Here is a 23122-nt window from a genome sequence, read left to right on the forward strand (position 1 = left end):
TTCATGTGTAGCGATGCCAGGGTGCAGCTCGCACTGTCAGCCTGACTCAGCGCACACAAATGTGCGAGAAACCATGACGCAAAAACTTGCACCACCATCTGCTCAAAATCCCCTCTACAACAAGTCAGGTGATAAAACAACTAGCTGCTTTAATTTTGCAATTACAAAAAATATTTTTCAATATAAGAAATATAAATGTACTTACTTTAATACAACATCGTATGTTGTAGAAGCCGAGCTGAAGTGTAAATCTGCAGAAAGTCCCTGAGGGCATGTGTAGTCTTTGAGGTCCGCTTCTCTTCCGTGTTGCTCCGTCCCCAAATGTTTCTCTCAGCCTTAATCAACGAGAACTGCAAATAAAGGTCAACAAGATCAGTGTTATTTTAATTCAGCCTTTGTAGCCGTCACCTGTTCTCTCAAAATGCAAACTTCTGTGGGGGATACAAGCACATTATTAGCCTCTGCCAGGACTCATGCAGGTAATGTCATAACATTTTGTCAGCACTCCGACAATAAGCTTTTGTCATTCGGACATAATTACAGCTCAGGCCCCTATTATGGGAAATGCAGGAGAGTGACCTCCTGAGATGTCACCCTGCTTTTATAGTATTTCATTGTCTTTTAAATTGACTCCGAGGTCACTTCACCTGGAGGCATGGAACGTGCCTCATAGTCACTCAGCAGAGCTCAATCTGTGTGCTGCTCAGGTGTGCTGTGGGAAAGGTTAGACGGAGAATGCACACTGCTGCACGGGTTTTCGAAGGAAAGCAATAATTCTTTCAAAGGTAATTGAAATATTTTCACTGCCGCAATTATGAGCTATCGTTACTTACTCAACACTTTCCATTTTATAATGCTATATTGGTTTAATGATGGCAATTTGGCTCCATTGCCCTCCCAGATCAGTGTATTTCCTTCCCTACAGCTATACACTATCAATGAGTGCCCGGTGTGTTTCAGTTTACTAGCAACCAGGAGCAGATAAGGCTGAGATTACAGGACCGGAGAAAGGAGAGAATACACAAGAAAGTGCGCGGCACCATGTTGCCACACACCGCTGGTCAAGAGGTGAAGGCCAAAATATATTTCCACTGTGGAATAGCTGAGCTATCTCATGTGCTATCTGATGGTGGTTTAAAAAGACGATGCCCGGTCAATGAATCATTGCATTTAAAACACTCTTCTTATTATTTTACCGTAAAATCATATGGTTATTTTAGAAACACGGAGCTCATCTGATAATGTGTCTTTAAGAGAAAGTTCTTCCTAAGTGTCTGCACACTACCCCCCCCCCCCCCCCCCCCCCCCCGGTCTTACTGCTGAAGCCAGTGGGAACTGCTGTGGTTACGTGTGTAATATCAAGGAGGTGTGAGGGAGTCACAGCAGAGAATATACGCCCATCCATCTGAGGGTGTCAGATCCTTGATAAGTCCTGTTTAAACTTTACCCTTTCGAAAATGCTATGTGTCAACAGTTGCCCCGTGACCAGAGTGCTCTGATCTGGTTAGGCAAACACCTAAGGGCAGCCCACTCATCTCCATGAGACCTTCTACTTTCAATGAGACCAGCGAGATATAGGACTTTTAAGAATTTAAGGACGAGGATCAGTAAGTGGAGGCATCCAGAGGGAAAGTTCAGATGGTTTGCTCAAAGGATTTTTCTCAGTTCTCCCTCTTGCCGTGCTCCGCCGGGTCTGGGGCGGTCGGCACTAGTTGCGGAAATTCTCAGACAGGTGTCATGCCGGCTGTGAGCGCTTGAAGCCACCTCTTGCTCTGTCACACGATTTATCACCGGGTGAAGTCTTCTACTTTTTTTGCAGAAATGTATTGACATTCCTAAAGCAGTGATACCAACTACATATTTGATTAAAATGCTTTTACTTAAACTGTTTATCAAAGGCATTATATAGATATATGAGGTATATGTATAGATATATAGCATCAACACTAAGACGCCCACTGTATACATTGTCATCTATCAAACTCACTTCTTTCTTGGGGCTCTCCGCTCAGACATTTGCAGTGGAATCTGAGAGCGCAACAAAAGGTGGAAGACATGATTTGGCAGTTTACCCTCAGTGTTTGCCTCAAAATTTTGACGCCATGGCTCGAAGTCAAGCTGAGAAGTTTCCCAAGACCTGCTCGGCCTGCAGGCGGGTGCTCCCTGTGTAAGCTGTGAGCCCGGCCTCTGAGGAGCAGTAAACCCCCTCCCTCCCCCTCCTTCCCCCCACTTGATGGACGGTAAGTCAGTCTGCAGGGCACCTCAGAACCCTCTGCAGTCAGCGGCGCAGCGGCGCGAACATGCCCAACCACACCTCTGATGCCTCTGTGTTAACCATCACTGGGGTTTCCTCCTCTGCATGTTGAGACTTAACGGCCTCAAAAACTCACAAATGGCAGCAGCTCATCACACCACCCACAACACACCTTGTCCATTAAAAGTCAAAATCAAATATTCACCTTTTAAAGAGGCTGTAGCATGTTGTGTTTGCAGTGACAAAGGTGCACTTCAATCAAGATAAGTGTAAGAGTATCATTTTACTGTCAGTCTGGCATATGCTGCTGCTGCTGCTTTACTGAGGGAAATGGGTCAAGGTTTTCTGTCACTATACAGAGCATAAGCTTTTTTTTTTTTTAAAGTGAAACTCAATCAGTATAATTATATCAACTGAGTGGTGATAAAACAACAATTCGCATCCTTTAACTCTTTCTCTCCAACGTGTCATATACTTGTGTGTGTGTGTGTGTGCGTGGGATGGGTGGTGGGTGAGAGAGAGGTGGGGCCAGCCTGTCACCGACTATTGAGACAGGAGCAAAAATAGAACGTTCATCTCTCTGTAAAAGGCACATCAGGCTATTTTAATTTTTTTTTTACTTATGAAAATGTCACAGTCAGAAAAGAGAGTGTGGCTTTAATATAACTGGAAACCTTAAACCTTAAACCAAATATATATATATATATATATATATATATATATATATATATATATATATATGTGTGTATATATATAGGGAATGTCCTTGTTTTATAATTTACAATTTTACACACTACTTATGTAGCCTTTCCTTACTTGTCTAATAATAAACACGAAATGGAAAATTATTTCCTATTAGTAGACTGCTTTATGAAGAGTTTTTTTTTTTCATTCCAGATTGCAGACTTATATTTGTCCCCTTATAAAACTGTCGAGGTAAAAATATCAAACTGTCAGCCTTCTCAAAGCTGCATGTGGACTCATACTTTACAGTCATATTTGGTTTCTAAAACTGAACACACGGATTCCAGTGACTGAAGCCTCTCAACAAAATGTCCTTTGTCCACCAAAAACAAGCGTTGGAGCACGTCCAGGGAACTGTTGCAAAACAAACACGTTTGTTTTGTCCCAGCCTTTCAAGGAGTAGATTTAACATTTAATATTAACACGTTTTTACATGTAATAGTCGCACATTATTATTATTCATATTATTATTAGTATTATCAATTTTATATGCACTTTTGGATAAAAAGAAAAATATGCCACCTCATTATTTGGACCAATGATTTGCACACTGCTGCGAGAAAGACCTCAAACATAAACTGTGGAGAGCAAGAACTAAAATGTGGAAATGTGTTTTGCAAAAAAATAAGGAGGAAAAAAAAAAGGGGGCTAAAACACACATCGCTCTTGTTGTAGACTGCTGCCCCGCGCGCACACACACACACACACACACGTCTTAAAGTTTCTGGATCGCTGTCTCCCCCTGTTGGCGCTCGGAGTCAGAGCAGAGACTGAGCAGAGGCTGCTGCTGCTGCTCCGTAAAGCTGCCACTGACTCACTGACTGTGGTCTATACTCCAACACACACAAACAATATCAAACAACATCACACTTCATTCAACTTAAGTCTTTAAAAAAAAAAAAAAAAAAGGGTCAGTAGGTTTTTTAGGTTTGTTATTGTTTTTAAATAAAAAAAGGTGGCTTATTTCTAATTCAAGCATTTGTAACAACAAACATCTTATCTTTTCTTTTTAGAAAAGTCGATTAATCACAGACAAAAAAAATCTGTTTGCAAACAAGCGAATTAAAAATAATCAACATTTATCATTTTTATTACAAACTTGAAGGCAAGTTGTACAAACACATTCGCCTCTCTGTTATTTCTGCACGGTTTATATGAACGAAATAAAGTGTATGGAAAGGTAGTACAGTTGTAAGAACTTTAAATGACGCCTTAATAATACCAAGGAAACGAAATTAAATAATAGATCTTCTGCTGCAAAGTTACTGATGTGGACTTGAAAGCTCTCCCTATATTATCATCATATCAAAACGGCTATTGACGCCGTTAAATTGATTCCAAGTAAATGTGTAATTGTTTTTTTTTTTTTTTTTACTTTTTATTTTCAGCTCTGGGAACTTTGCCTCTAGTTAAAAACGAAAAACACTTCTCCTTGCTGAACGGGATTTTCACTGTTGTTGACTGCAAGTATGAGCAGAGTCATATTACGGCCCCGCCTCCAAAGTTTCCCCCAATCATTTCCCTGCCGTCAAGCATAAATGCAGGCTTCGCCCCCTCTGTCCCTATAGATTCATCAGCTATCCTCAAAGCGCAGTGCTCTCAGTCACATTTCTCTTTAAAGTCACACTTCTTTCAACGCTCGACAGTTGAACGTGCACTTTGCCTCCTCTGAAATTGTGAAAACTTAAAAGGAGCGTCACAAAGTTTTCGTTTTTGACATTTTATTTCTTCTTCGCTCCAAAGGATTCCAGGTTTGCCAGTCAAGCTGTGCGCCCTCGCAGGCTGTCATCACAGTCTTTGCGCACAGCTCTTGGATTTAGAGAGAAGGGATTTTTCTCCACTTTTTTCATCTGTGAAAAGAGGTTCCTACTTTTTCTTCGCATGAATCTCCTCGACCCTTACCTGAAGATGACAGAAGAACAGTCCGAGCGTCACTCCGACGCTCCGAGCCCCAGCATGTCTGAGGACTCCGCGGGCTCGCCGTGCCCGTCCGGCTCCGGCTCGGACACTGAGAACACCCGTCCGATCGACAACCACCTTCTCGGAGGTCCAGAATATAAGAAGGAGGGCGAAGAAGAGAAGTTTCCCGTGTGCATCAGAGATGCGGTGTCCCAGGTGCTGAAGGGTTACGACTGGACGCTGGTGCCAATGCCAGTGCGCGTCAACGGCTCAAGTAAAAACAAACCTCACGTAAAAAGACCCATGAACGCATTCATGGTGTGGGCACAAGCTGCACGGAGGAAGTTGGCTGATCAATACCCGCATCTGCACAACGCGGAACTCAGCAAAACGTTGGGCAAACTGTGGAGGTAGGTTCGCTTTGCATTCAAACGTGTTTGCGCTTTTTACGCGTCAATTAACAGTTGCCTTGTTTCGATAAAATGCTCCAACTGCCTGTTGTTTCAATCTGAGCTTTATCTCTATTCTAATCTTCTAATTCAAATAGATTTAAAAATCATATTTCTTTAGTTATCTTATCTGTTTATTTTGAATTAGTAAGCGGTCTGTGGTGTTTAAATACGTCGATTGCGCACAGACTTTGCAAACACGTGCAACAACTTTTAGCTGCCTCTTGTAATGCATCTTGATATTGTGTTTCATTATTTTTAATTTGAATGCAATTTTTTTCCCAGATTGCTCAACGAAGTCGAGAAGCGCCCATTTGTGGAAGAAGCAGAGAGATTGAGAGTGCAGCACAAGAAAGATCACCCTGACTACAAATATCAGCCAAGGCGGAGAAAATCTGTCAAGAACGGCCAGAATGAACCCGAGGAGGGCGAGCAGACGCACATATCTCCCAATGCGATCTTCAAAGCGCTGCAGCAGGCCGATTCTCCTGCGTCCAGTATGGGCGAGGTGCACTCTCCAGGAGAACATTCAGGTAAGAGTTTCTTTTCTGTTACTTTTTTTATTTTTTATTTTAATGAATCAGGCCATCTAAAAAATCTAAAACGTCTTTACAACACCTGTTGTTAATGATTAATCATTAATACTTTGGGAGTTTTTACAAGCCCTCATGCAAATACACCTGTCAAACTAGTATCACTAAACTCCCCCTCCTTTTTATTAACACAGATATTTAACTATAGCTGGTGTTATAATGTGTCTCATTATGTAAACTGTAAAACTTACCTGTATGTTTTTCCTCTAACCAGGTCAATCCCAGGGTCCACCAACACCACCAACCACCCCTAAGACCGATCTCCCCCCCAGTAAAGCTGACCTAAAGCGCGAGGGGCGTCCCATGCAGGAGGGCACCAGTCGTCAGCTCAACATCGACTTCGGAGCCGTGGACATCGGCGAGCTGAGCAGCGACGTCATCTCCAACATAGGGAGCTTTGACGTTGACGAGTTTGATCAATACCTGCCTCCTCACAGCCACGCAGGGGTGACCAGTGCAGCCCAGGCTGGCTACACCGGCAGCTACGGCATCAGCAGCTCCACAGTCAGCCAGGCTGGCAATGTTGGGGCCCACGCTTGGATGTCCAAGCAGCAGCAGCAGCAGCAGCAGCAGCAGCACTCTCTGACCACCTTGGGTGGAGGAGGCGAACAAGGCCAGCAGGGTCAACAAAGAACCACCCAGATCAAGACGGAACAGCTGAGTCCCAGTCACTACAACGAGCAACAGGGCTCCCCACAGCACGTCACCTATGGGTCCTTCAACCTGCAGCACTACAGCACCTCCTCGTACCCCTCCATCACAAGAGCACAATATGACTATTCTGACCACCAAGGAGGTGCCAACTCCTACTACAGCCACGCAGCTGGCCAGGGCTCCGGCCTTTACTCCACCTTCAGCTACGTTAGCCCCAGCCAGAGGCCGATGTACACCCCGATCGCCGACACCACCGGCGTGCCCTCTGTACCCCAGACCCACAGTCCGCAGCACTGGGAGCAGCAGCCCATTTACACACAGCTGTCCAGGCCGTGAAGAGGCAGCCTCAGCACTGACTGTACAACATTCACCCCACGCATAGACTTCTTTCTGCCCCGGTGGCCTTCGCACCACCACGCCACACACCCGTCATTGCCAATAGAAAAACATGACTAGGACTTTTTTTTTTATAGTACTGAAAATATATCTTTAGATTGGCTCACAACAGTGCCTTTTGTATTGGTTGGAATTGTGATTATATTTTTTTAGATGTAATGTTTAAAAAAAAAGAAAAAAAAAGAGTCAAATCCTCTGTGAGGACATACTGGTTATAAATATTTTAGTATGTACTGTGTATGTGTTCTGCTCTCGCCATTCTCATTGTTATCCGTGTCATCAGCATCAACCCAATTAGAAGGTTGACCCCGTCTAAAGGAGCAGCAATGCCGAGTTAAAAACACCCTCAGTGGCCTTACTTCTCACTAATGTATTTTTGTACAAGAAGTAAAAAAAAAAAAAAAAACAACAACAACAACATACGTTTACTGACACTGCCATCTTGTCATAGCCTATACATTCTGCTTTGAATTTTTGTACTGTACATATATTATTGTAAATCCCATGCGATGCAAGGTTTGAGCAATGCACGTCGGAAATAGATTTGAATTTTTGGCCATAATATGACTGTGTCATCAGTGAATTTGTCAAATATTCTTTCTCTTGTTCTTTGCTTTAGCTCAAATTGTTGTGTCGGAAACACTATAGCAGGTGCCATGTAACTCAACTCTATAGGGGCCTTAACCGTGTTGCTAGATGTATTTTGAGCAATGCTTGCTTTCATCTGGGTACTGCCTTGATACCATTGGTGCCTCCGGAGCCACAGTAGCGAAGCTCTGTCCGCTGGCGTCGCAGTGTCAAAACCACAGCGCAGGTCTTACTTCCTGCTTGAGGAGATACAGGAAGTAGCCATATTTACCTGATTCTCCTCAGCAGTCAGCACGCCTGGAGTCTGGTGTGAATCTGTCATTCCTTCAGCCCCATCCTTTTTTCCTAACCTTTTTTTGTTTCTTAATTTATTCTTTAGCATTAATTTTATTTGAAAATAACTATTTGCAATTATCTGTTTAATTCAGCAGCGGCTAACTGAGATTTCAGTGGAATAGTTTGCTGACATAATGTGGTACAAATTTGTTTATTTATCATTTGTAAATGTCTCCGTATAAAGGTTTCTTCTATTCGCGATCGAGCTGTGTACAGATTACTTATACTTGCACAGTAAGTCTTTCTCTCTCTAAAAAAAAAAAGAAAAACTGGAAGTTTTTGTTTTTTTGCCTTTTCTTTCTAACAAATGAATTTATGTATATGGAAGCCACACCTGTTTTGTAAAGAATTTGCTGGAATCAAAAGGATACGTTTTGTTTTGTGAGAAAAAATAAGTTGTGTTCCTCATTTTATATTCTGTATCGTTAGTTCTCATTTTGTCATCTTTTTAATGCAGTTTCCCTAGGTAAACATGTCATTGTCTTAAAAGCTTATCTTTTGTATTATAATGTTTGCAATAAAAAATGAAACACTGAGAAACAGGTATTGTTCTGAATCACTTTTGGACTTTATCGAACTTATTTAGGCGGGGGGGGGGGGGGGGGGGACAACAGAAACAAACATTATTTGGTTGTAATGTGACAGAGCATGTAGTAGTTTGGCAAAGTTAAAGCTTCTGGCTTCTCAGACTATGAGGTCACAGGTCCATTAGTGCCACGGCCGATTGGGAGGACGTATGTCCACACCCCTCCCTCTGCCTGTATACACGACGGCTTGAAGAAACAAACTAGACATTGCATATTGTTTATTCATTACTGGCCATGTAGTATATGAATAGAACTGACCTTAATAAATCAATGACAGTGTAAACATAATCAGGTAATATAGCTTTGTGTTGAAATGCAAGGCACATTCAGAGATGACATCTCTTTCCACCCACAGCTGAACCTCATCTCACTGAGATGACTGACCTTTCCTTTTCTTTTTTCTTGTCTCCTGTTCGCTTTACTCCCGCACCCGTCACACACGGCCGCACACTACACTACATGTGGCTCAACACTACAGACTACAACAATATAACAATACGGTGACGATCGTCAAGATTTGCCTTCAGAGCAAATGTGTGAATTTCAAATGGTCATAAAGAATTAATTGGCGGTTTTTTGATGACATGAGCAGAATCACCAAGCCACTCACACCCGTCACGCTGATTTACAACCAGTAAATTAGCCAGTGCTGGTGAGTATCAAAATATTTTTAAACAGCAAACATGGAGAAATGGAAAGACCAAGAAAAGTCATTCATCATTCTAATTTATTTGGAATCTGATGTCTCGCGTACACAATCTCAATCATTTTGCAATTTAAAAAAAACATTTTTTTTTTTAAAATGTGCTAGGGAACTTTTTGTGTGTGTGTTGTGGCTTGTCTTTCAGTGTCATACTTCATGATTGGAACTCGTGCTTCACTCGGATGCTCTGCGATTTGTTAAAAGTGGAAAACAGTAAGTGAAACAGAAGTTTAAGTCATGGGAACGTGAATGACAGGGGAAATTATATTATTTCAGCACAATACCTCATAAAATTCACTGCCTATCACTGGCATTCTTGATTTAACTTAAATAAATAAATAAATGAATTAATTAATGAACTGATTTCTGCACTATCATGGCTGTGGTGCATTTAAAACAATGTGTTGCCTATCAGCAAGTCTTTTTCCTGCATTGTGAAGTTCAAAATTGGTTACTGTGCTCTTCATCTGTCTGCTTCCAAACCTTTGCCTCATAACAGCTGCCACTTCAGGCAACGACACTCACAGGAACTAGCTGACAGAAGAAACGGGAAAAATTATCAAAATATTAAGTTATTTCAGGCTTGTATTGACACTGATCCTCTGGCAGGCTTGATTATAGTCTCCGGTTAAGTATGATGGCTGACATCTCTCTCACTGAAAGCAAAGAGCAGGCAGTGAATGTGTAAAGCCCCTGTGTCCACCTCCCACAGAGAGCCCCCCCGGGGCGCATCCATCACAGGATCTCCACTGATTCAGATCTGGAGCAAGGCAGCAACGTTGCAGTGCTTCGGGGGCTAACAGGGAAAAAGGAGTTAGTGACAGCTTTGGGGAGAACAGGGAGGTGGGGCAGCAGGGATCACAAGAAAAAGGACAAAAGGAACGTACTAAATATTCACTGCTGTGTCTTCCAAATTAAGGTTTTGTGTTCTTGACTGGCATGACATGATAAATGCTGTGGGTGTATTTTCTCTGAAATTTAAATCAAAATAGATTAAGAAAAAAAAGGAATCACTACAACAAGATGAAACATCGCACTAGTAATTTAAAAAAAAAAGCCCACTAGTAATGGAGCACATACAGTTTATTACAAACTTTGATGTCATTCGATTGGCAGTAGTAAACCACAACGTCCAGATGTAAATAAACACGGCGCACAGAGCACAATTGTTTCCTGATGGACATGTTGCCTGAAAGCTCAACCGCTGCCAACAAGTTCTGTTCAGCAAACAAGGAAAAGGTCAATTTGGGTAAACAGAGGTGACTTTTCCTCCATGTTCAGAGAATGACCAGCGCATGTTTGCTGCATTGTTTTATTCTATCTCATTGGTGCACGGGAAAATGTAAAAAGTTTACATTACATTTCAAAGTCCAGCTCCCACTCAGTTAAAGCGAAATCAGGTGATCATACGACGTAAGTATTTAAGCTTTCGCTGTTTAAAACCATGGCGACTCTTTTGCTGCGCATTCCTGTGGACACGGACCGTCTTGACCAAGAGCAACCAAAACCTTATGACACATTTCACATGATCCTTAAAGTAGCTTCCCAAAAGAAATAATACGAGTTGCAGCAAATGCACCAAAGCAGATGCTTCGAGACCTCTGAGAAGCAGGTTTACAGCAATTGTTTAACTTGAGTTTTTCACGCTGTATACAAAACACACAAGCTCGCAGCAAATCTTTATTTTTTAAACAAAATGGGGGGGCAAAGCAAATAAAAAACATCTTTCCAGAGCATGTGCCCCAGCCTGCTGACCTCAGCTCTGAAGGTCTTGGCAGTGGCAGAGCACCACAGCTAGTGAGTGGATGGGCCGTAATGGAACTGCTCCCCTCCAAACAGCAGGAGTGCCCAGATGAATGTTTCCAAGATGGATCGGAAACGAGACCAAATTTTTCTTTTTTCTTTTTTTCAGACAGGCCGTTCCATGGGTAATTTTCCCAGGACGACCCCATTATTATTCCACAGAGATGTCTGCCCCCTCCGAACCCTATGGGTGGTCTTTCTGAAGGCAAAAGGAAGAGGAAAAGAAAAAGAAAAGGGGGTGAAAAATCTGGTGATGCACCCGTGGAGACTGGACAACATAAAAATATGCGACAAAGCAAAATGAGACACAAACAAAAAAGTGTCACACAGTACACTATCATATTGCAGGCATAAAGTTTTATTCCCTGTTTTATTCCTGAACTTTATTACGGGAAAAGCACTTGCAGGTAAAAAAAAATAAATAAATAATAGAATAGAATGAAATTATATGTTGTTGTTGGTGCCACTCTCACTCTTCTATTAAGATAACCCACATGGACAGTTTAAATTGACCTCCACACTGAGTTGGTCCAGTCCATAAAATTCTTTTCTTTTTCTTTCTCCCTTTCTTAAACCAATAAGACACATCTAGTGGAAACCCCAACTAAATCACATGGGAAGACAAGTCGACCACAAGGCTGTTTCCATGGAAGCTACACTCCCGGCTTAAGAACTACTATGTTCTGTTTAAAGATGGGAGCAAAGCGAGGACACATTTCCTACATCCTGGTTTTTTAACACAATAAATTAGGTGCATTATATGAGCAACAGTCACTGGAGTGAACTCACACTTGGGAAATGTTATGAATTGGAGTTTACTCTGCCCCTTTTGTCACCTTCCATTTTTTGTCTCTGTTGGAGTATAGACTTAGGAAGTGAGACTTTGCCCCACAGCCATCTATCTTGAGCGGGCCCCATAAGGACGTCAACTTGTGCCAAGAGGCCGAGCTTGGCCAGCCCGCTGGAACCCTTGGTTAGCTCCCTGCCTTTGTCTGAGGATGTGGAAGAAACCTGGCACCGGCTTGAGGTCAGCATCACAAAATTATATTACCATAATCCCATTAAGTATGTCTGAGGCCTCGTGACCTCCAGCTCAGTCTGAGAGGAAGGTAGCTGAGGGCTGGCAGTGGGTGGGTTTGTACTGAACACAAAGACTATGAGTTCAGAGTTTACCCTCTGGCTATTTGATCATTTTGACCCAAGCACCAAATACGGACACGTTTCCGTTGCTTGTATGTCAGTGATGATCCGTCAAAACAGTATGCATTTTATCACTGTATATGGGAGAGGCTATTCCATACAACACCATGATGTTACAATAAAATTAAAAAGAAAAGTTTGGGTTGTCCAACCAACCACAGACACAGTGGTTTTACGAGCTCTTAATCCTTGCGGCATAAATATGACGGTCGCACGCTGTAAAGAGAGATGATCTGAGATGTAACACAGGAATGCAACCTAGTGTCTATGGTGTTTCGTTGTTTTGTATAAATTCATCCCAACTTTTTTTTTGTCAGCCATGCAGTCTACTATTTATAAAGACGCATTTAATTACTGAAGTGCAAACAGGACTGATCTGAGGTTTCTCTTTGCTTGCTCTCTCCGGTCATGATTACCTTTGACATTTGTGTTGTATTGGATAACAGCAAGAAAAACATTGTAAATTGATGATCTGGGAGGAGTTGCATACAGGGTGGAGTGTGTGTGCATGTGTGTGTGTGTGCGTGCACAGCTGGTTCTTGTGGTGACAGCAGGGAGTTTCATCAGCAGTATTAGTATTATCAGCAGCTTTTCTTACAGGCCCAGTATCAAACATACCTCCCCATGTTTGTTCATTCCCTCTATGGGACTACAAGTGAGACTTAATCCCTTGTCCAAATAAGTTAATACCTTAACCAACATGTAAAAGTAAAGTTCAGGGACAAATGCAGATTCCTCAGTGATGGACACTGCCTAACCTGGCAGTAAACACATTACTTGCTCAGTTTGTCATGGAGACACAAAGTTTTCACAAAAATGTTCTTTCTCAAAATGTTGCACACACCATGTTTTTTTTTTAAATTATTTTAAGCTAGAATTTCTATACAGATATGCCTTTCTCAATCTCTTTACTTTGTTGATGTCCCCAAGTCCCAGAGTGCGCTCTGATCTGGTTCATCTATGTGGCATTCTCCTTTGGGAAATTAAAAAAAAAAAAAATGGGCAGAATGCCACAATGTAAATGGGGTTTTTACCAGCCTCATTTCCTCCATGCGGAGTGCTGTCAGAGAGTGCTAAGCAGAGCCCGCAGGCCTGATGCTGACAGTACAAGAGGGAAAATGACAGTATTACGTTCCCTTAAAATTAAAGCAAATATCACTTCACTGTAATGAAAAGAAGCAGTAACTCAATTTGGGTAAAGAGGCTAAAAAGGCACAGGGGTCATATGATTCGCTGCTGAAGGTTCGCTGGCAGATTACTGCGGCAAGACAGCTGACTGTGCAGTGCACACCAAACATGGGCGACAGTTAGAGTGATAGTTAAAACTCTGCATTAGCTCTGAAACTAATGCCCATCACTGAAGCAAGAACTATAATAAATGTAAAATATCTCAATTGATATTTTACCTTTGAAATTGCTCCCGCTCCCATCCTGCAACTCTCACAAAGTTATGTGTGGAGTCTCTTTAGTGCATTAATTGGTAGCAGTTTTGGGATGGGGGGGGGGGGGGTGAGCAGAGCTTGGGGTGTTCTGCTCTGTGCCCCTATTATTTTCTCCACAGGCACTTTAGTGCTTTCCAACTACCTCTAAAGCATCAGCAGTTTTGGCCTTATTGTGTGCAGAGGGGAATACTTTGAAACTAGGTGCAGGGGGACTCTCTGCAGGAAGCTTTTATGTGCCTCTAATTTTAGAGAACAGTTGCTTTTACAGATGCCCATTCCTTTCAGATGTTCCGTATCTGTTTGAAGACCATATCCCTTTTGTGGCAGGCCGTCGTTTAGCACAGTCCCAGCCATGATTTGAAACTAGCCTTAAAAACACAAACCTCCCGAGAGCCTTTTGCAATCATCTTAGAAAACACAGCATTAGCAATGTCTCCCAGACTGCCTTACAGCAGCAACTGGGGAGAGCAGGTGTGTGGTGAGCACATGGTGAGGGTGATGAGGTCTGCCACATGTTGAATGCATAAAAATCAACACTGCTGCTTAACCAGAAAGAAGGAGTGAGAGAGTGAGAGAGTGAGAGAGAGAGAGTGTTAGTGTCTCTATTTTCTGTCTTTCTCACATTAGAATAGAGAAAATAAGCCAATACATCTGGAGAAAGAGGCAGTGGGGAAAAAAAAAATAGAAAAAGGTGCCAGTTTGGTGTTTTGGTGTGTGCTACGTGAAGTAGAAATTTGAATCCCTCGCTTCAGAGCAGGATCACACAGTGGGATTTCAATAAATGAGTGAGAGTTGAGCCCAAATACAGAGCCAAAGCTCCCAGACAGTACAGCCAACCCCCCCAAACCACCACCACCACCACCACCACCATTCTCTCTCCCAGGCTTTTTCTCAAGTCACTTTCTGTAACTTGCTGTGAAATTCCAAGGAGACGTCAGGAAGAGAGAGAATCAGGAGGCAGACATTTGTTGTTTTTTTGTGTGCAACAAAGCCAACTTTTCAGATGCAAGACAACATGTTTTCAATATTATTTTTCTGGACAGAGACATTATGCTTTGCGTTTTTGTTCTGTTCTCTTTTAATTCTACATTCTACATTGTGTTGCGTAGCTAGTCAAATGCAATCATCATTACTTGGTTTACCCCAGCAGATGAGAGGCAAAGGTCTAGGAATAAAACTGCAGAAAACCATTTACCAAACGCATATTCCACAGTGATAGAACCTACTGGCATTAGTGGGACTTCATATTCTCCTGGCTTCGGCAAAAACAGCTGAGGCTTCTAACCCTGGGAAAAATCATGCCCTCTCCGGATATGATGTCTTCTTTCCTGTGCGATAGCTGTGAAAACTTCTAAATTCTCTCCCAGACGTGTCAACAAACATCACAGCACAGGTTCAGCTATGGATGTGCTCATGTGCAAAGAGCCAACAATTCTGTTTGACACCTTGTTAAGGTTTTCCTCTCCCACCTCCTGCCCTCTCTTCCCCTGCACATCCATGCCCCTATGGCCTTTAGGACTTTAGCCACTGACCCCAAAGCCCTGAAGATCACTTGAAGAAGCATCCAAAACACCACAACCCTGTGGCAACATTTGGTCTCCAGATTTTCTTCCTGAAGTTTCCCTGTGAACCTTCAAGCTCATCGTCATTGTTGGACATTGTAAACTGATATCTCTCCAGTCTAATTAATAATAGATTGACTTCACCACAAAATCGCAAAACAACCAACAGAAGTTTGCTATAATTGAAAACCATTGCAAAAATCAAACCGCGTACTTAATAGGTTATTTGATTTTTATGTACTCTTCGTTCAGTGACGCAATCTAATAACTCAGGATTCTGTTAACCTCTACATTCACATGTTTTTACGTCTGAGCTTAGACCATGACATGAGTCCAAGTACCTGTGTCTGTGTCTAATCTGCCAAACTACTTCACAATACCACGAGAATGGACTCTCCTGTAGGATCCAGGAATGCACTGTTGCATATCAATGACCCACATCAACAGCGCAAGACACAGAAAGTGAGAGAGGGAGAGAGAGAGAAAACAAAAAGAGAGGATAAAAGGGCCCCTTCCCCAACACAGACACACAAACACATTGCAAACACACACAGGCAGGCAAGTCTGTGAAATATGACAGCCCCACAGTGAAGAAGGTGGGGGTGAGGGAAGCCATATTGTAACAATCTTATACTGTGGTCATTAATCGTATCCTGCTGTTCCAGCCTCCCCGACCGTGTGCACTGAGCGTATGTCAAACACATTTCCCCCTTTCTCGGTGGGCGCACTCCCAGCCAGTTCTAATGCGGCACAAAGACACAAACCCTGAGAGCTCCTGGAGACAGGCGGGCCAGATAATCTCCCTCTCGGACTACAGCGCCAAGTCCAGAGGCAGGCATAAAGACACAGAGAGACACAGGCCCATTGGGAATGTCCTCTGGCTCTGGCTCTGGCTCTGGCTGCTGCTGCTGCTACCACGCTACATTTGCAACAAATGCCACGGCAAATCATATACATTGTCAATGAATTGGAAATGTTCCAGGAAACATCTTTATCTCTGTCCCTGGCGATCTCATGAATAAAAGTTGACAAAAGCTACTGTTTAAACGTACATTGCCTCACTACTGCTTTTTGCTACACAGCTCTCCATACTTGGGCTCCAGGGGGACTCTTAAATGTCCAGTTTTTTTCAGGTAATAAAAAACAATTCACACAATCAGGACATAGTAAAATAATTATTTTATCTTCAATTTCTGCCAAAAGAAAATCAATTCACCTAGATTTTACACAGAGGACCTTTAATTATCTCCCCATGGTAGGTTTAGTACAAAGGGACTCTTAATGCAACACTGAATAAACTGAGTTCACCTGATTACAAACTTGATGTTATACAGCAATCCTATAATCTGTTGACTGATATACATTGTAAAAATCTGGGCAAGCATGGTTTTTGGCAGCAGCAAAGTGCTCATCCCTCTCTTCCCTTTAAGCCGTCCATCCCTCCATACGGCTCACATTGCTCTTCCTCTCCCACTCCTGCTGGGAGCTGCCTCATTAGGGGAGAGATGATGTAACCCCTCTTTTTCATCATGCGCCTCCATTTGTCATTATGAGTGACAAGTGCTGAGGTGGGCCAACTGAGCTACAGGAGAAAAGGCCCTGTAACTGGTTTTATCTACTGTCACAGCAATAACTAAATACATACACATTACCTCTGTTTTTTTGCTCCTGTGGCTGTCAAATACAAAGACATAAAAATGTTGTGGTGATCAATCATCCACATATCTACACGTGTCTGAAAAACTGCAACTGGGGACTGTTGCCAAAACTTTAGAGGTCTCTTGCCAAGTTGCATCTCCAGAGCAATGGAAATTCCATCAATCAACACTACCACTCTGCTCTGAAATCCTGACAAGATAATAGATTGTGAAGCTGTCAAAAAATCTCAAGTGAGGAAATGTATTGTTCCAAAATTAGAGAGTCACCAGCACATGTAGCAAATGTAAGTGATATATTGGTATCATTACTGTTGTTGTTCGAAGAAAATAATTTTTATGGGCTCCATTATGGCTGCTGAAGTGGATCATTACACAGGCTGAAGAATTGGATCTTTTATCCAACCAGATAACCCCTCTGTGATGTCCCTAGCTGAAACTTCACTTCACTTTGAAACAGTTGCATCTCTTTTCATTGCAGCTACCAAAACGTTCCGTCCAAAAAGTTCACGGCAGCAGTGCAAGAAGGTAAAAAGAAGGGGCGTCTACACGTCTGCTGTGACTTTGTTTTGTATGTGGAATCAACAAGTACATGCACATTTAACACTCCTATAGCATAAAGACACACTTAAGACGATCAAACTAGTTTACCCGTGGTCAAAGGTGGAGTATAGGGCTCTGCAGATGCCTTGACAGAACCCTTGACCTGAAGGTCTGACTTGGGGTGAGCACCCGTCAGTGCGGACAGGAGGGGGTGATTGATTGTGTTCGTGTCGGCGGCCTCAGCTGGACATCCTAGAGAGATCTCCCCATCCATCAGATAGTTCAGACGCAGGAGAAGCTGCTTCCAGATGGCATTGTTCCTGGGCCACCCGGACAGACATCCAGAGGATCCAGAAAGAAGAACCAAACTGTTACTAGCCACGGGCAACACACAGACTCTGCATCTGTGCCGGGATGTCAGTCAACACACTTCTGGAGTTGTAAGACGCACACAGTCAATATCACACAAAAGACTTGCAGAAACAATAGCTGTCATTACAATCACTTGTCGTTGCTCACTGTTCATCCACAGAGTAAAGATAAGTGGTCAGGGCAATAGTGCACTGGCAGTGATCACTGTGTCAAGTGACTAGTGAGGTGGAATATGGGGACAGAACTGTGAGGCCTAATTGCATGGTCAGAACTGGGGCTAATGTGTTAATCCTCAGCCAGTCATCCATGATGAGAGTAACACTGCAGCTCATTAACCTCTGTAAGGTTTTGACAATATTTTCTATCTTGTAATGTATTTTTCATGGTTTTTGATAATAGTTTGAGTACAGGGACAGTATATGATTGATGTTCTGTTAAAGGTTAAGCCACAATCCTCATATTATCCCACTAGCCAATCCAGGGAGGCCGGGGGTTCAGTCAGTGACTTAGAAGACCAAGAGTGCTTGCCAGGTTGCAAGCCCTGATGACAGATTTGAATGTATTTTCTAGAGGGAGGTATTCGGGGGAAGAGGACCTCAGAGATATTTAGGGGAATGAGTCGGATCAATGTGATCCCATGGCCCCACTATGACAGGCGTCACACTACTCTGCATGTGATGATCTCTTCCATATGGGCCCAGGAATGGTCAGTCTGTGTTTACATGAGCTGATCCCCGAAACGTGTCCCAAGACCCGCTCTCTGGCACTGCAGCTCTGGAGGAGAGCAGACGAAAGGCGCTTGGGCAATCACGACACCCCCCTACTGAAAATCCATTAGTGCAGACTGCAGAGGCACCAAGTAGAGCAGCGACCTGCCAAAAACACCCACAGTCTCACATGCACTTACACACATACGCAGAAACACACACCAGGCACTGTTAGAGATTACACCCATCATATTTTCATAATTGTTGGAGGCACCTGAAGTGAAGGCCAAGTCAACACGTTATGCCTGGCAGCCGGTGAAAAGGGCCATTTGTGTGGAATGTGTATCAAAAGCACTTCATCTCTGTTTGCTACGGCAAATTGAAGAACATATCTGGGCACCACATTCAGGTAGCATCCACACAGACTCTGAGCTTCTTTGTCAACCTTGGACTGAAGAGGGTGTCATAATTTTAATGAGGTGGAAGTTTCACTGCCAAACTAAACCCTGACAACTGGACTCAGGGGCCGTTCACAGCCTCCTTTGCATGCACAAATACATTATTTCCAGTAGAGACGCATAGCGATTTTTGTGAGTATCTCAACTTTTCTTTAATGCAGCAGGCATTTGTGTCTTTTAAATCTCAGGCCAAAGAAAAGGGGCAAACGTGGCTTTGTTCCCTCTGCAATAAACTCCGAACCTCCACCATCCAGATGAAACCCCTAAATCGGTTGGTGATTGAAAGAGAGGATGCACCCAGACACAGCAAGTTTTATCTTCTTTTTTTCTCCAGACACATATTGAACTGTAAAGTTGCTGTGAGGGAAATGCAGCACTAGCAATGCTCTAGCATTTGTTGTTGTGTCTTAGTTTAATGCATTAATTAATTGAGTCGTCATGCAACGCTCACTGACAGCTGTGGAAGAAGTGCAACCTCATAAGTACCTTGATCAAAAACAACCCTAGTGACGTCCATGCATTTTTCAAGCAAACTGAGATGCTGCATGCAAATGTCCTCTTTAGATGGTTACAGAGAAGGTGAAGTCTGGAAGAGATTTCATCAGGACTTGTGAGAGATCTAACAATGACTGAATGAGTAGTCTGAACACTGAATTTGAAACTGTGATTATACTTCTCTGGTCTAGCTCATGATCAGCTGACAAAAAAATGACTGAACCAAAGCCACCAATCTCCTCCGCTCTGTCTCCCTGATAGCCTCTCCCTCTACTCAAAACATCAATTTACCCTGAGAGTATAAACCCCTCTATAGATGTTTGGAAAGAGGGGCTCTCCCCATAGTCTACTTAAATAACCACTTCCCTTGGAATGAAAACAGATCCATTATAGGACACTGGTATCTCCTCTCCTACAGGGGCACCTCTCAGTCTCTCCTCACGGAGTTCAGGGTCTTGGCTTAGTGATGGGGCCTGTGATGGCGGAAAACTGCCCCTTCTCTGTTGACTCAGAGCTGGAAGTGAGTAAGCTGAACTCAGGCCTCGTCTCACTAGGGACCAGCCGCACCCCGCTAATGACATCCAGCCTTGACATTCTTAAAAAGTCTCTGGTTATTAAGGAAAACAAACAAGGGCATCAGCCTCACTCACTGGCTGTGTTAACAAATACCATCCCCAGGCAATCCATCGCATAGCTGGTGCAACTCTATAGCCCTGTGTTGAAAATCAAATCAGGTTATGATTTGGATTAAAGCGCAACTATAGTAAAGGACTTATCCTGTGAAGTGGATCAAAGAGACAGCCATGGATGTGATAACATGCAGTGCGTGCAGGAAGAGAGTGTGCCTACCTGGTGCACTACTGGGAGGAGCAAGAGGAAAATAAACACACAAACACACACACATCCACTTGTTGCAGTCAAGAGTCACGCGTCCTTGATGCAAAAAGTTTTCTAGTAGGATGGGTTCTCATAGGAAGGAGTCCCCCCCCCCAACTGCCCCCACACCCCTCCCACCCTCCCTGATCTTGCCACACATCATTGCCCTGCTAAACACTGACAATTGGTGACAAATGGACTGCACTGCACACTGTGCGCCAGTTGCCCTGGGAAACGGTGGCAGACTTGGGGCAAAGAAGGGGAGCAGAGGAGGAAGGGAGTCCCTGCAGCAGCAAGGCGCCTGGCACAGGTGGCTGAAAATCAATACAGATCCGGCCTCTGATTGGGCCTGACAGCACAAGAGCAGTGGAGTGTGGGAATCCACCGAGTACCACACACAGCTAAATTGGATGATGGAGGGCAAGAGAGCTGGGGAGAAGCAGAAGGGAGAGGGAGGGGTGAACACACGCTATTCCACATTATCAGGAAGACATTTCGAAGGTGTGACAGGGACACGTTCCGAATGCATGCAGGCGTTGCACAAGATAGATGAGAGAGACACTTCAACAGATGGCATCTAGAAACTTGAGCACAAATCATATTTTGCATGTCTGCGTTTATTTTGTGTAAATAGTGGATTACACTGTTCAGGGTTAACAGTGCAGTTGCTGACAGTGGCATGTTGAGCTAATACGAGACTAAATGTTACAGTTTAGTGCAAACAACAACAACTCATGCATACATATACACACACTTGCCATTTAGTTGTCTGTCATGCACTGACACACACACACTTGCTGAGTTTGCAGTCAATCTGAGTCTGGCTGAGTGCACGCAAAAGTGTGGCAACGTGGCCATTTGCCATCGCAATGCCGAAACCAACATTTTCCTGCAGGGAGAGTAAAGCTACACCAGTAAATGAATCAACACATAGCTAGAACCAGAAGAAAAGGGGTTTAATAAAATGTGGCTTTTACAAGGCCGTCAACGTCATTATGTTTTGGGAGAAATGCACTGGCAAGAACAAACAACTTTCAGCACTAGAAAGCACATTTCAAAATAATGCACTTCATTGTCCAAGGGAATTAAAAACATAAATTGGGGCAAGGGGGATGTTCTATTGTTTCTTTGTTCATAATTCAACAACGTAGTTATGAATAGAACAATTGCAATTTCCCCTAAATATACCTTCTACTGTATATTACATTACTGTAATGATGACGACAGCACATAGCTCCGAGAATTAATATTTATAGTATAGTAAGTGACCCAGGTGCAGAGGGCTTATGGGAAATAATTGCATTAAGTCATTTTCTGTTGTTGTCTGTGCTCAAACCACAATGTTTGGATGAATACATGAGTTCACCAAGACTGTTTTACACAAATCTACATAGTGCACTTTCTGGATGTGGATAAGTCAAATTTGAATCAGTGCTGATTAACTCAGGCTCACGCCAAACATTTGTAATCAGATAGTTGGAACACCCTCATGGAGAGCCTGGTTCACTGTCTGTCAATTTGACAGGACTGAACGTAGAGTTGGGGAAGTGACATTCCCATGCTGCACCCCCTAGAGAAAGACCCCTCCCACATATGACAGTACAAATTAATCAAGATCCCAGACAAACTCAGCCTTCAAGCAACAAAAGGATTTTCCCCCGGCTTCACCAGGCAATTAAACTACATGCGTGAGCGGTGTGCCTGCATACATACATATATGCTATTAACGGCATGCCGCGTCATAAATTCTTATTCATGCATTAAACATGAGCAAATATCTGTGTCGCACCAGCAATAAATACTTATGCGCATGAGTGTTTGCTTCATAAGAGTGTGGCTGTGTTTGTGTGTATGTTTGTACATGCATGTGAAGGAAAGTGTGTTTTGTGTGAAAGGGGGGCACAGAGGGGGGCCTCAATCAGCTGTGTGCAGGTTGCCGTCTTTGAGGGTTGGCTGGGTGGGGGTGTGAGGACATGTCGGCCCTGTGTGTGGGAACCCTGCGCTCCTCACTTCTCATATATTGTTCTCCCGCTCTTGCAAACCGTTAATGCCACAAAAGATGCTCAGCCTATTGTGGCCCTGGACAGCTGAGGGGGGAGGGCAATGGGGCGGAGGCAGGCAAGGGAGGAAGGGTCTGGCCCAGCCTGAGCCTCCTATGGCTATCTCCCATCCTTTCCTCCTTTCTCCTCTCCTGTCCTTGTTACTCTCTGCTCCACTGTCCTCTACTCTCCTCGTCTTTCCTGTCCTCTCTTCACTGAGCTCTGCCACTTAGCCCCTCTCAAGAGGATTTGGCTGTGCCGGATTTAGGGTGCCTATGCTTATCATACAAAAGAATTAAACCAACTCAAAGTCTGAGCTTGCTCTTCTAGTCTGCTACAGCTAATCTGAGAATCTGTGAAGGAGGGCTTAGGTGATGTTACATTTTCATTAGACTTCTGATCACAAACAGGCCACTAATGGTAAGAGCCCTGGGTGCCATTGTAATGCAAATTCTGATTATTTCTTTAATTAAAGCATTGAGGGTGCAAGAGGGGAGAAGGGGTGGGGTTGACAGAAATGCATGTTCTTACCCATACTAGGATTTTAAGGTTGGTCCCAGACTGGAGATTTGGGGCTCTGGGGGATTTGGCTGGTTTGAGAAGGCCTGGTTGGTTATAGAGGGATTGGGGCTGAGCCTTTAAATATGTCATGCAGGTCACTTGTATTCGCTGTGATCATATAATTTCATCAAAGCCTCAAACAAGTGAGGAGACTGGTGTAAAAACTACTGAAAGAAAATCAGACAACTGACAATACATACAAATCG

The 23122-nt window shown here is 43.3% G+C and overlaps 1 protein-coding gene and 1 long non-coding RNA gene across 2 annotated transcripts in view; one reads left to right on the forward strand and one right to left on the reverse strand.

Annotated features, from left to right (window-relative positions):
* The window catches only part of LOC131475833 (uncharacterized), a 56364-nt gene extending 56037 nt beyond the window's left edge, over positions 1-327 (reverse strand). The window contains exon 1 of the long non-coding RNA XR_009242542.1: positions 206-327. This is a non-coding gene — a long non-coding RNA (uncharacterized LOC131475833). The remainder of the gene's footprint in view (positions 1-205) is intronic.
* Positions 328-4576: 4249 nt separating this feature from the next.
* On the forward strand, positions 4577-8453 carry LOC131475577 (transcription factor Sox-9-like). Its single transcript, XM_058653800.1, has 3 exons — positions 4577-5307; positions 5632-5879; positions 6154-8453. The coding sequence occupies exons 1-3, from the start codon at positions 4880-4882 to the stop codon at positions 6927-6929; spliced, it is 1452 nt and encodes a 483-aa protein (XP_058509783.1). The 5' UTR covers positions 4577-4879; the 3' UTR covers positions 6930-8453.
* Positions 8454-23122: the final 14669 nt, after the last annotated feature.

Source organism: Solea solea, chromosome 16, assembly GCF_958295425.1.
Source record: "Solea solea chromosome 16, fSolSol10.1, whole genome shotgun sequence".
NCBI lineage: Eukaryota > Metazoa > Chordata > Actinopteri > Pleuronectiformes > Soleidae > Solea > Solea solea.

What these genes read in the sequence shown, in the direction of transcription:
- LOC131475577 (XM_058653800.1), top strand. Translation starts at nt 4,880, where the DNA reads ATGAATCTCCTCGACCCTTACCTGAAGATGACAGAAGAACAGTCCGAG. An exon ending in ACGTTGGGCAAACTGTGGAG is followed by an intron (nt 5,308 to 5,631) that starts GTAGGTTCGCTT and finishes TTTTTTTCCCAG; the next exon opens with ATTGCTCAACGAAGTCGAGA. An exon ending in CTCTCCAGGAGAACATTCAG is followed by an intron (nt 5,880 to 6,153) that starts GTAAGAGTTTCT and finishes TCCTCTAACCAG; the next exon opens with GTCAATCCCAGGGTCCACCA.